General features: G+C 38.4%; 1 protein-coding gene across 1 annotated transcript in view; it reads right to left on the reverse strand.

Moving 5' to 3' along the window:
- MEGF10 (multiple EGF like domains 10) overlaps positions 1 to 13,366 on the reverse strand; it is an 85,609-nt gene that overhangs the window by 59,734 nt on the left and 12,509 nt on the right. The window contains exons 2-4 of the mRNA XM_005529439.3: positions 6,431 to 6,562; positions 3,712 to 3,813; positions 2,929 to 3,029 (exon numbers count right to left, since the gene is read on the reverse strand). Coding sequence (XP_005529496.1) covers positions 2,929 to 3,029; positions 3,712 to 3,813; positions 6,431 to 6,546 — 319 coding nt within the window. The 5' untranslated portion in view covers positions 6,547 to 6,562. The remainder of the gene's footprint in view (positions 1 to 2,928; positions 3,030 to 3,711; positions 3,814 to 6,430; positions 6,563 to 13,366) is intronic.

A 13,366-nucleotide genomic window follows, 5' to 3' on the forward strand; every position in this document is an offset into this window, starting at 1 on the left:
GGAACAGATGAACTACTTCATCTTAGTTTTCTGTGGAATTGTTGGGCATGGTACCAAAAAAAATATATAGCTGCAGGAGAAAAACTTAAAATTAAGGTTTTGGGTTTTTATTACTGACCAGTGTGAAGAAGCACCAAAAAATCCATGACAGCAACTGGCATGTCTTCTTTTTTTCCAAGTGAAAGCTCAATTATAGTATGAAAAGCAGTCTGGGTTTACTCTTTAACATTTGTTTTTACATCTTATTTGCCCTTCTCATTTGTGCCTTACTGTTTTTTGTCAAGATCTTTTCTACAGTCTTGCCTTCATTATCTGATATTAAAAGAAAACTTGAAGAAATGTATTTTTATCTTTTATATAAGTTTATGCATGCATTTTAGGATCAGTTGCTTTTTCACTTGGAAAAGCCAGCCATAAACCAGTTAACATAAAATTGGAACACTTTGGCTGTAACTATGCACATAAAGTAAATTATTGCAAGGTTTAACTCCAACTTCTTCCAAACTCGTTGAAACAAATATTTGTCGTGGGGAAAAAAAATCAATTATCTATTAAACTACATTATAAACATGTTTTTTTTCAAATAAATCCTTCTACACTGTATGCTAGAACATACCCCTTGTTTGATCCTGTGCTTGATGGCTATTTGCTGGTAAAGTTAGTGATATTCAGTTATATCTTAAGATAGATGGTTCATTTTCTATTTCATGTTTTGAGAAAATTCAACAAAGATCTCCATTAAGTTTCTTAGAAATGTACTACAGTGTTAGAAACTAAGTGAGGTTAATGTTCAAGCTGCCAGGAACAATCAACTTTTGCTTGTGTGTCCATCTTCAATAAAGCCACAAGAAAGTATCTTAAAGCCTTTGAAATCTTTCTTTCCAGAAACATGCTAAAAAAAAATAAAAAAATAAAAAAGCACCTTCTGAAAAAGTTTCTAGTCTGTAGCTAAGCCTATCATGCCAAATCTCCTAGGGATTGCCACTGACAGTAGCAGACAAGTGGCAGGAAATTCTTTAAAATTAATGAGAAATTTAGTCTGTCACTCAGCCTGGGGTGGAGTTGCTAAGGCCAGGAGTTAGCTCCTTTATAGAGCTTCACAGGATTATTGTTCTGCCTTAATGTATCTGCACATAAACTGCATTCAGATCATCTCAGTGCATCAGGTGTAAACATTGCTATGTGCACCAAAATTTTTAAGAGTAAAAATAACAACCCAAGGTCCACTTAACCTACTGTTCCACAGAGGTACTGGAAATACTGAAGACAGAGGAGAGAAATTTGTACATTATTTATATCCTCTAATAACATGAGTTTCATAAGGACAGCACAAAGCATTCTTTTTTAGTGAAAGGTAATTAGTACTTACAAACAAGGTATCTACACTCTTATAAAACAGTCCAAATACTGACCCCATATAATTTTGGATTTAAAATTTTAATACAATTAAATTTAAATTAAGATTAAGTGAAATGCCACAACTAATAAAACACAGATTCCTATTATTTCTGAGAAGAAGCAATGAAATTCCAATTCACGCAATGTTGAGTCATACCAAAATCATCTAGCAGTAGACTTTTCTAATTTACCATTCTAAATTGAGAAGTCAAATAAAGGGAGAAACAAACAAAATATCAACAGCATCACGAGGATTTTAGCTTTCTAGAGGCATCTTGCATGCCTCTAAACAAAATAATCCACACTTCATGGAAAATAAAACTGCAGTAACAGAAATGCTCCAGCTGGAGATGATGAAGGCTGAAGGTCTCTCTCTTTCCTCCAAGGTCAAATAAATGCAAACTCAGCTACATGAAGGGTCTGTATTTTCACATAATTTAGAGCCTGAGGCATTCCACAACCACTTCAGAAGTCAGAGCAGGTATGTCCTGTACCATTATCAGGCATGCTTTTATGTAGTAACAGGAAAAATTAATATGTCCAATGGAATTTGAATTTTTCAGGTTCTGAATATCATTATGTTAACACAATGAACTTACTACATATGCTATGGCTGTGTATAACCTGCAGTCACATAAGAGAATCACCATCATATTTGTCATTACAAGTCAAACTGTAACACACTTCAAAAAGTATACTACCTAATAAAAAAATTAAATATCATTCATACATGCTGTGTAACAACCACATGTAGTCAGAAATCGGTTCTTTTGAATCTGATATACATACATATTACAAACAAAAAGGCTAAAATCATTCCCAATCTGATATCAGATATATTTTTTTTTACAAATATTTTTGACCTTGCTTTTTTCACATGCAGAAAATGTTTTGAATCAAAGCTTTTTTTTTTTTCCAAATTCCAGGATGTAAAACATGTTCTTAGCAAAAAACATTTTAAGACCTCCCTAAGTCTGTACAAGGCCACACAAGAGAGAGAAAAACTGAGCCAAGGTCGCTGCCAGACCCCCCAGACACAAATTTTCCCAGCTGTGGGTTAGATGAGGAGACAGGGGCATGTCCCACCCAAAAAAGGTGCAGAGACCTCCAAAAAAGGTGCTGAGACCTCCAAAAAGACCTCTGTGTCTCCAAGAGAGGTTCAACATGAGGATCTACTGGATCCAAGGAGAAAAGACTTCCGTTTCCCTCGTGGTTTTAAAACCTGGTGTTTATTTGCTGTGTTGGAAAACACAGATGTCTGCCCTGTTCATCTTTCACAGGACCATTATTTAGAACCACATCAAGGCTGGCTGGCCACTGGGACATCTGAAATCCAACCATCCTGCCATTTGCCATTTGCACAAGCCCAGCTGGCTGCAGTGAGAGCTGCACGTGCATCACTGATGAGTAACCCTGCAACTCAGCCTCCAAAAGTTACCCACCAGAGGGGAGTCACGCCAGCACAGGGATGGATGCATGGAATTTCAAAGCCAAAGAAAGAGAAAAGGAAGAAAGGAAAGCTGAACTTACGGACACACATTTCCCTGCTTTCATAGAATCCAGGGCAGCACTGGGATTTGCGCCTGTACATCGTTTTCTCACCATGTCTGTAGGCAGTGCGGTAGCTGATCCTGAGGAGAGGAGTGAGTGTTTGTCACGTAGCTTGGGTCAGAAACAAGACAGGATATATTCTTGTACATTTTAAAAAATATTCAGGTGTCGCAAGAAAAGAGGAAAGAAATGCTTCAAGTGGTCTTGATTTATCTGCTGTTCAAGAGTCCAAGGGGTTCCCTGACATGCCTTATGCTCATGGCTGGTCAAAAAACAGCACTTTTCCCACTTGTAAGGGTTCATACTTACGGGAATATTCCTCTGAGGAAAATGCCCTTCATTGATGTCACCAGGTTTTAATCATTGAACCCTTGCTTGCTTTCTGCTTGCACAAGAAGTTTCCTTCAACAAGTCTTTTTGCTTTTCTTTCAAGAAACATACACTTACTACCCTCAGAACACAACACTGCAGGCAGCAAGGGGTCTCCATGATATTTCTGAACAAATACACCTTGCAGGGTCTGGAGAATTTAGTTTTTCACAAGCTGTTCATTTTCTGTTAGCACTCCATGGGATGGTACACCCCAACCTGCTGATAAAATGCATGTAATACTGCTTGGACAGGCATTTTCCAGTTGACACAGATCACAGCAGTTAGACAGGCTGGGTACTACAGCTAAAAAATCCTACATACCATGCTTGATTTTGAATCAAGAATCTGAACAGTATCAGCAAATTGACAATACTAGGATTTATACATCACCTGTGTCGCGTGCACTTGAACCAGTTCAGGATGTCAGTACAACTGGTGTAGTAAATCTGATCAAAAGGGTGTGGATATGACTCTTGCACTGTAACTGAGTAACTGAGGAGAGACAGAGAGAAAAAAGGGAGATCATCAAGCAAGTGCTTTTAGTACAGTCTCATTTCATTAGGTCTTTTACAGAATGGAATAAATGTAACAAAACACCCATGTCTAAAAAAATGAGACAGAAATCTTGTGAAGAAAAGCATACAGAGAGCCATCATGCTTCTACTGTGTAGCACATTTGATGAAATTCCACTACTTGACATTTAAAGAAAAGTAATGTTCGCCTAAATTTTCTTAAAAACAGAACACCTGTATCTCAAACAGGCAGCAAATGGAAGCAGCACGTATCAGGTGTTCCCCTGTGGAAACTTTTATTAATGCAACTGGATAACTGGACAGCTAGTTAAGGAAACAGAAAATTAGGTTTTTTCTGTCATCACTCAAAATAGAAAAATAGGACTTTCTGAAAAATTTCTTGTAAAAACTGTATCTGGGCCTATAGGAAAACATTTAGACACTAAGTGAATATTAACACAGAGATACACCTGAGTAGTAATGACTGAAAAATTACATTACAGGCATACCACCGAACAGTCCAATCAGCAATCAAAATTAATGAATACTGAAGACCCTGCTTTCTTTTGCTTACTGGATAATTTTCAACACAGAACCATTCACACCACACCCCCAGAAACACTATACAAAATCCTACTATTATTTTTTGCCAAATTACACAGTGTCCTAGAAACAAATCCATGTTGAGAGCCTCCAAAGCTGTCAGTAGGGCAACAAGAGCAGAGCCCTGTCGCAAAAGGGGAAAATATTGAATCATCCTAGAAAACTCTTCGAAGAGGCTGTTTGTGCTGGCAGCCAGTCCTGGATTGCGCAAGGCAGCTTGAAAATACAGGAATGCGTGGCAAGCTCCTGCAGCAGGAGGATTCTGATTCCCAGGACCAGCCAAAACACTAAACAGCCTGCCCAGCTCTCCCTCACTTCCACTCATCACACCCCGACCCCTGAGCACCCACTGCAGGGTGACAGCCACAGTCTCCTCATCCTGCTGTCACCATCTACACCAAGGGGAAGCACATCCAGAGCCACTCACCCCTAAAGGCACACACCCTGCTCCCTGTTTTCCTGAATGAAGGCAAGCAGCCCTAATCCACCCAGCTGTCCCAGCCCAACAAAATACCAGTGGGATGCTGGCGCTTGCCTGAGGCTCCGCGCTCTTCTCACAGTTCATTTGTAAAGACCATTTTAGTACTGACTGAGGTTTATTTTTTATTTAAAGCACACAACAGTGCCAGTGGCAGTCAAGAGCTTCTGTCTGGGGCTTTGCCCTTTCATACTTCTGTCCCTTTGTCACCTGCTTTGGGCAGCAGCGTAAACCACCAAGTTTATTTGGAGCTCCGCCCCATTTCTGAGACACAGCACACGAAGGAAAAAATGTTCATGGAACAAAGTGGGCATGCTTGCTAGATGCATTCTTCATTATATTTTTCCTTCTGAAGACTTTGATTAGCTTGTTTTAAATTATATTACGCAGTGTGAATAGCTGTCTTCAGGGTTTCTTTCCCATTCTGCCTTTACTATCCTGTAGTTTCCCCCAAAACCACTTTTATCTACAAAAACTGCAAAGAAATCACACATTATAGGACAGAATCCAGTAACATGATAGACAAATGCCTGACTACTATGAACAGGTACTTAATATGGTGACTACTTCATATAAACATTGTTGTATGAACTAAACACAGCAGCTGAGGCAGAGGTGCCAAATGCTTCACATAAAACTCAGGTAAGTTTCCAAGGAAAGTCCATAAGTGTTGGGTGGTTTTTTTTTTTAATAGATAGACTTTATAAAAGAATAATTACAAGTTTCAATTTTCTTTGTAAAGATTCAGCCATAACAATCACAAATAAATGTACAGTGGGTCCCCATGATGTAGCATAAAACACAGTTTACATTAAGAGCAGAAAATACTGACATCCTCAAGTTGAACTGTGAAAATTAAGACTTTCTCATGGACCAGCTGATCAGTTACAGGCACAACAGTTATAATGAGACCAGAAGTCTTGTTTTCACTATCATAACTTTTGCACAAGGAAAGAACTTCAGCAGATGCTTGAGGCTCAACCTCTCCTGCCCATTGTGGCATTTTGCAATTCACATGAAATTGGATGAACAAACAGACCAACTACATTGATGATGAATTTAATTTTGCATGTTATAAATTTTTGAACCTCATCAAAATAATTAAACAACAAATCTTGATTCAGATCCTGTGAGTGCTGAATAGGAGAAAATCAGCATAATCAAATTTGGCCAAATTCCAGTATGGTTAATTATGTTTTGCATATGTAAAACTTCTCTTCACCTAAATTGGAAAGAGCTATTTTTACTCACTTCTTGTACCCAGATGGTTGTGTAACATTGCTAGTACCACTGTAGTGTTTTTTTGCATCCTAACCCCCAATGCAAAGATGCATTTCAGCCCATAGTCTTCTACATATCATGAACTCACCTGCCCATGCAATAAAGATAATTCTTTTTCCCCCATTTTTAATCTCAGCTAAAAGCTTTCAATAATTTGAAGCATGCCAAGTAAAGCAATGCAAAATGATTACATCACAATTTACACCACTTATTTTTCCAAAAGGAAAGTATTACCTTTCCCAGTGGCTACACACATTGGGATCCTCCAGATTCAAAGACACAGCTGAACCCATCCAGTGGTACAGGAGTATGACAGAGAAGCCAAAAAGGGAGTTGAAATGAAGAACCATCTTTCCAAAGAGGTGACTGTGAAGAAAAAAAAAAATAAATTAATCCATTAATACCATACAGAATATAAACTAGCTAATAATGTTGACCATCTATAATCAACCTAAAGCAAAGGGTACTTCAAGGAACACACACCTGCTTGCCCAGCAGCAGCAATACCATGCCCATTTGGGAAGAAGAACAACCCAAACAGAGCAGTTTCACATGGGCTCAGCTGGTGGAAAAACTGCATCTCAGAGGTGCTGCTGTCCCCTCCAGCTGCAGCCACCCAGGCTGGGTGTGCTCAGCCAGGCTCTGCCCACTCTGAGAGCCAGAGCTGGGGTCTGGGATAAAGGCTGGCACTTGCTCAAGACCACAAGAGTGGAGAGGCACAGCACCAGGAGCCCTGCACGTCCCTCACTTACAGGAAGGGTTTGTGCCTCCCCAGGTGCTCCCCATGGCCAGCACAGCCTCACATGTCACCCTGCACTGTCACTGCTCTTTAAACTTGGATCCCCAAAATTTAATTTAATTTATTTTAGTTCCCCCTCCTCAGCTGGCTGTAGTTTCCAAACAGAATAAACGCTCATTAAAAAAAGCTGTGGTAGTGACATGAAGGTCTAAAAAGATTATCCTAACACTTTCACTAAACAAATTGTTTTAACTTTCGTGCTGAAACACTCTTAATCCAACTGGTCATTAATCCACAAATGCCAGAATGGGTGCTATTAACATGTAATTTATTTGTAATCACTTAAGCTACATTTCCATTTCAGTGAACATCTGACCTTATTTCCTCACTTACACACCAATTCTAACATTATACCTAATACAATATAATTACATTTTAATTCTAACATTATATACACATTAATTCTAACATATATTCTAACATTTATATGAGATATATCTCATATAAATAAGATCCTTAAATCTAATCTGTAATATAATGAGAAAATAATTTCTAGCAAATATGTTTGACTTAATATAAACATTTTTAACCAAGTAAATTAACCCAGAAATAGCAATTTCTTACTTTAAATATTATGGGTATAAAGCAAATGACAGAAATCACTTTATTTTATGAGAAAAAAAAAGAACATAGGGCCATGGGGAAAAATAAGAGACAAAATAGTCTTACTTAACCCTTACTTCATAAGTCAGCATAAAAAAAGCTCACAACAAGAAACTATTACATCTAAGGTATCTGAGGATACAGAGATGATCCCATTTTGCTAAATTAATCTTGAAAAATCAAGCTGCTGAAAGATATTTCGTGGTCTGTAACTATTTCTCTACATGCAGCAAAGTAGTCAATGTGCAGCTATTTAAAGAGCAGCTGTATTTTCAGCTAATAAATGCACTGAAGTAGTGATTTCATTGAAAATATTCACTCTGATTAAGCGGACTGTAAATGGTATTTCCTTTTTTTTTTCTTTTATTCTCAACTTCAGCAACTTTCCTTTTGCAGGATACATTTAACAAAATTTAAAATTAAAAAAAAATTAAAAAAATAAAAAAAATTTGCATGAACCCCCTAGAGTAAAACTTGATTGCATTCCAGATCTTTTGCTTAATTATTAAGGAAAATCCAAACAGAAAATCAGTACAGCTGATTAGCATTGCTAAAGTGTTGATATTAGCAATAAAAGATGTAGATGTCTCATTTAACTCTTGCTGCCTATGGTTTTCTCCAAGGAAAACTGCTCAGAGATGCACTTTTCATACCATACATTGCTCAAATTATCTCACCCAATAACACAAGAGTATTTTCATTATCTGCATGTACATGGAACCCATAGTTAAAGTACTGAAAACGCTCATTTTGAGGAATGCCTGTGTAAATTAGTGCACAGGCAAATAATTTCCCATTATTTGTTGGGGAAAAAAACCCAACAAACTTAAGTTAATCCCTGGCATTTCACCACCAGGACTTCCTTCCACAACAGGACACTAAAATCTTACTGCCTGTTAGCTTTTTCTGCAGTATTTGAGGCAAAATCTCTTGTTGACAAACCTGTATCTTTATTCCTATTTCAGGCAGGAACTTTAAGGCAGGTGCAGTGTCTGTTCAGGTCAGATTTCTCTGTCTCCCTCAACTTTAACCCAGGCCCATTATCTAAAAATTTTAACAAGAAAGCAGTGCAGCTTCAGAAAACAAATGCAGAGTACTTCCCTAAATCTCTGTAAAATAATTTAGGAAATTAAACTTTTTCTCCATTTATTATTAAAAAATCAAATAATCAATAACAGTCATATTAAAAAATTAACTTGATCACCCCAAAGTTTATTATAATTAATAATAAGCTCATTTTAAAATGGTGTCCCAGGTGTACAAAATATAATCCCATAAATTACAGGTACTCCCCTAAACATGTTTAAACTTGAGCAGCTACATGAATTGCATTTGTCTCACTAGTAAGCTGATGAAAAATCCTTTACGTGCACTACATAAACACAGTTAGTTAACCATTAATGCACAATATATGAGATTTTTAGGCACTTTCTCTGCCACTACCAGCTGTGTTGTTTTTATTTGGTTTGGGTTTGTTTTTTTTTTTTCCCCATGTGGTGTTGAGGATGAAAAACAGAGAATGAACAAAAAAATAAAATTTAAAAAAAAAAATAAAAAAATGCTTTTTTATGAGGTGAAAAATAAGACATGCTTACAAATTAATCTCTCCACCCACCCAGAGCACACCCACAGGCAAAACTGAGGGCACACAGGGCACACAGTTCTCCCTCAGATTTATCATAATCAAGGTAAATAAATACAGGTGGAACTGGGCGGGGAGGGCAGGGGAAGGTATGATGTACACTGTAAAATAATTGAAGGTTGCTCAAGGCTGCAAACAGATATTTTTTGGTCAGCAAAATCAAATGCTGCCAGAGAATTAACCAGGATTAGAACTGCATGAGGAACAGAGAATAGTATGACACAGTTGCTAACATGACATAATGGACCCAAGACCAAGGGAAATGCTGATGCAGCTTTCCCATTACCGTGGCAAAAGCATTTTTACCATTGATACATGAAAAATGCAGCAGGAACGGGCCATTTAGTTAGAATTCAAACTGCAGGGAAGTGAGAGCCTTTCGTACTCTGTTGTTGCATCTCAAAGGTTTTACAGCACTCAGTCCTGCCTTTCTGCAATGTTAAGGCACAGGGACATCAAAATGTTTTCTGAGCTGCAAACCCATGGGCTGTTCTTAACTGCACAGACATGGCATAAAACTGCATGTACAGCAAGTGCTACTTGAAAATAAGTTTTCTCTTGGTCCATTGTAGTTTTCTTCAAATTTTGGACTGAATTGTAAACCACACAGTCATCTGTGCAGGGCCCCTTGCAGGTGTCCTTGCCTTCCCTCTCTCCAGAGCACCCCACACAGACTTGGTGACTGCAGCTGGAAATTACAGCTCCACGTGAGAAAAAGGAGTTTTTCTAAATATTTTTTGGTGAAGAATTGTTTGGCCTGCAGGGCCTTTTCCGTAACACTCTTCACTCCAGAGGCTCAGCTCCCCTACCAGGGACACAATTTGCTTATAAAAATGTCTCTCTCACGACTGATGTCAGGCAGAGCAAAATCTGAATCTGACCTAATCTTGTCAATGATGATTAATCCCATGTTAGCTCCGTGGAAAAAAAAAAAACCACAACTGATTGCTTTTATCGATTACATTAGAGAATTAATGGATGAAGAGAAGAAGGCGTTTTCCCTTTGGAAATCAGTAAATCAGTTTGACACTTTGTCACATGAAATCTCACTCATAAAGGAAATACGAAATAACCTGAATTAGGAGCATTATCACACAGACCCTAGGCTGGCTGAAGATGTACAGTCACAGCAAATGGAAACTGACTGGTCTTTTCCCAAATCCTCAAAACATGTCACTCCAAAGGCAGCATTGACTGTCACTGTCATGGGGAGCTCAGGACAGACCAAGCTGGCAGGGCTGAGACTCTGCCTGACAGAAAATGTGTGGGATCTGCACAGCCAGCATGAGAGTTTGCTAGAGGATAATCCAATATCCTTAATAATCCAATAGCCCTTAACTGAAGTGCCCTAAACTTCCACACCCTCCATGATCAGAGATTGTAAGAGGCCTTCTTGATGCAGCTTAATCAGATCTGACCCTCCACTTGTGCTGCTTTTCAAACCTCACTGTGAAAGAGACTGACACATCTGGAGAGTCCAAAGGTGCTGAAGATGGCTAAGCAAGAGATGTGGGAAAAACAACTCATTTAGACTCATTAGGTGTCTGAAGAATAACCAAGTCAGAGGCTGAGTGTGCTGGAGCAAGTCTCCTTGATGGAGACAGATATGCTGCTACTTTTCTCCTGTTATGCTGCTAAGAAATCAGTAATCAATAACCATTTTTCTTTGGTTATTAGATAATTTTTATTTTTAAGTCTCTCTTTAATTATCAGAGGCTTCTAAAAAAATGAGGCTTATGTAATCAAAATGTTTGTCTGTGTGTCATGGCCTCATGCCCAATAACTTGTAGTTTTATTGGTCACTTAAACTGGAAGCAAGAGAGGGGAAGAAGTCTTGAATTGTGGAGTTCCAGAGAATCCAGGGATAATGCAAAAGTCTGGAGGAAACCAGGCTTTATTTGCCCTAAGTGATGGAACTACCAGTTTTGAAAGCTACAGCATCAAGTAATGCTCTAATTTCACAGAATGCATCTCTCTATCATTCCTACTAAATATAAATGCAATAATACTTGACCTGATCTTAAATAACAGAGAGCACCTCTCAAACTATATTAAAATTCTAAACAGGAGTAAATTTTGGAGTTAAACTGTATTTTTTAGGTTTTTTTTTCCCTTAAACACAAACATTTTCCGGTGGAAACCTGGAGAGGTTGGGAGCTGTCACACTGCACATTGTTTTGTAAGCATCAAACAACCTCTTGGATTGTAATTACAAGCACAGAATGAAATAAGGTAACTGCAAACATGGGAGGAAACAGAAATCTTTACCACCCAGCAATTATGTGGATTTGCACTAGTAATGCCACGTGGTTTCAGGTGGAATGGGTGGCTGGATAGCATGGATCATGCTGCAGCACAGACCAAAAGCATGGGAATATTGCAACAAGGTCCTCAAGGACTCTGTCCTTCCCTGCAGAACACTCAGCAGTATCTTTTAAAAGACCTGTTCTCACTGCAAAAGACCACATGAGAGTTTCCTCTAGGAACTGTCCTCTTGAAAAACAAGATTCTCTTTGGCCCACGACTTCACCTACTGCCATTCAGTGGGAGTTTTGTAAGCTGGTAAACTGGCAGGGACCATATATCCACTTATCAGTCCTCTTCTCCCTTGAATTAGCATTAAAAGGGCAGGAAAAGACAGTTCAGTGGAAGTCAAGTCTGCACAAGGCAAGGAGGCATGGTAAAGACAAATGCCAGCATGCCAGATACTCTGCAGATGGACTCATTATTATTCCTCAGAGGAAGGCTGCCAAACATCACAAACATGGGGTCACTTCACTGTAGCTTTCATTATCTGCTAAATTAGGGCCCTTTCACTTGAAAGTATTTCCTTTTTTTTCAGGCAGACAGGAAGTATAGGTGTTGAACCACTCAGGTTACCTATAGCCCTTGGTATTGTATGTTTAAAGATTATTTCCATGGGGAGGCAGCAGGATTAAGCTTTTAACAAAAACCTTTTGGCTAAATACGGTTCCCTTTTTCCTTTTTTTTCCACCCAAGTGAAAATTTACCAAATAAAGACAGTTAAAGCTGTGTAGACTCCAACCCAAATTTTCTAAAAAGCACACTTTGAGAAGATGAAATAGCACCTTGAACATAAATCCTGATTTGCTTGTTTGACATAAGACATTTCAGGGGAAACATAAAAAACTATGTCCATACACAGATGGCACCTCTCAGCCCTAGGCATCCTTCCCAGGGTGGATGTTGGGAGCTAACAGTTCTCAGCAGAAGTTGCAAATGTCATGTAATTTAATAGAGTCTATACAGTATAGGTTTGAGACAAAAATCATATACCCCTCTTCTTCTTACCCCCTCCTCTCCCTTTCTTTTCTTTTTTTTTTTAAATTAATATATTTTAAAATATTTTTTCAAATAATGTATTCCTTACTGAAACACCTCTTTCTATTAACCTCAGGTCTATTTTAGTGGTGCAGGTGAACACTTTAAGTAAAAATGTCTGACTGCATGTGTTTAAGGAGAATTATTTCTGAAATTAGGTATTACTAGCATGTATGAAAGCTTTATTGAAGAGTTACAGGATAAAGATATCTGTATCAAATTTTTGTCATAGTCCCTCAGCCATATACCATCTAGATTTCTGATATTTAATTTTTTTTTTCCCCCTAATGGGAGTCATAAAAAAGGCACACTGCACATGGATGTAACTGTGAAAACTCTGTGGTTACTGACAAGCTGCCTGGGACAATCCTGTGGTTGCCTAAATACACCAATGCCCTGGTTCCACGGCTGTGGAAATTACCATTCATGGTTTTACCCTCTCCTGAACAAAGTTTCTGTGACCTCTCTTTTCCTATTACCAGCCTTACAGACACCGTGTCACTTCCAGTTTATTGCCAGGATATAAAAGAGTACAATCAAAGGACTCAGTTACTTCAGCTTCCTATGCAATTTAGGATCAATTTCAAATGTGCCTACCTTCATTTAAAAGTCTTCTGCTTTTCAGCCCTCTTCAAAGACAGCCTCTGTTTCCTTCCCTCCCCCATCACATGCATGTTCTCTTTTTCCACATACATTTTCATCATACATTAGATTCTTCCTTTTCCTAGACACAGCCTCTGTTATCACTGGCAAAATTCTTCAGTCTGCAGCTCCCTGCACTTGT

Source organism: Pseudopodoces humilis, chromosome 4 (assembly GCF_049639895.1).
Source record: "Pseudopodoces humilis isolate 2021_Gansu_Grassland_sample_001 chromosome 4, ASM4963989v1, whole genome shotgun sequence".
In the NCBI taxonomy this organism is placed as follows: domain Eukaryota; kingdom Metazoa; phylum Chordata; class Aves; order Passeriformes; family Paridae; genus Pseudopodoces; species Pseudopodoces humilis.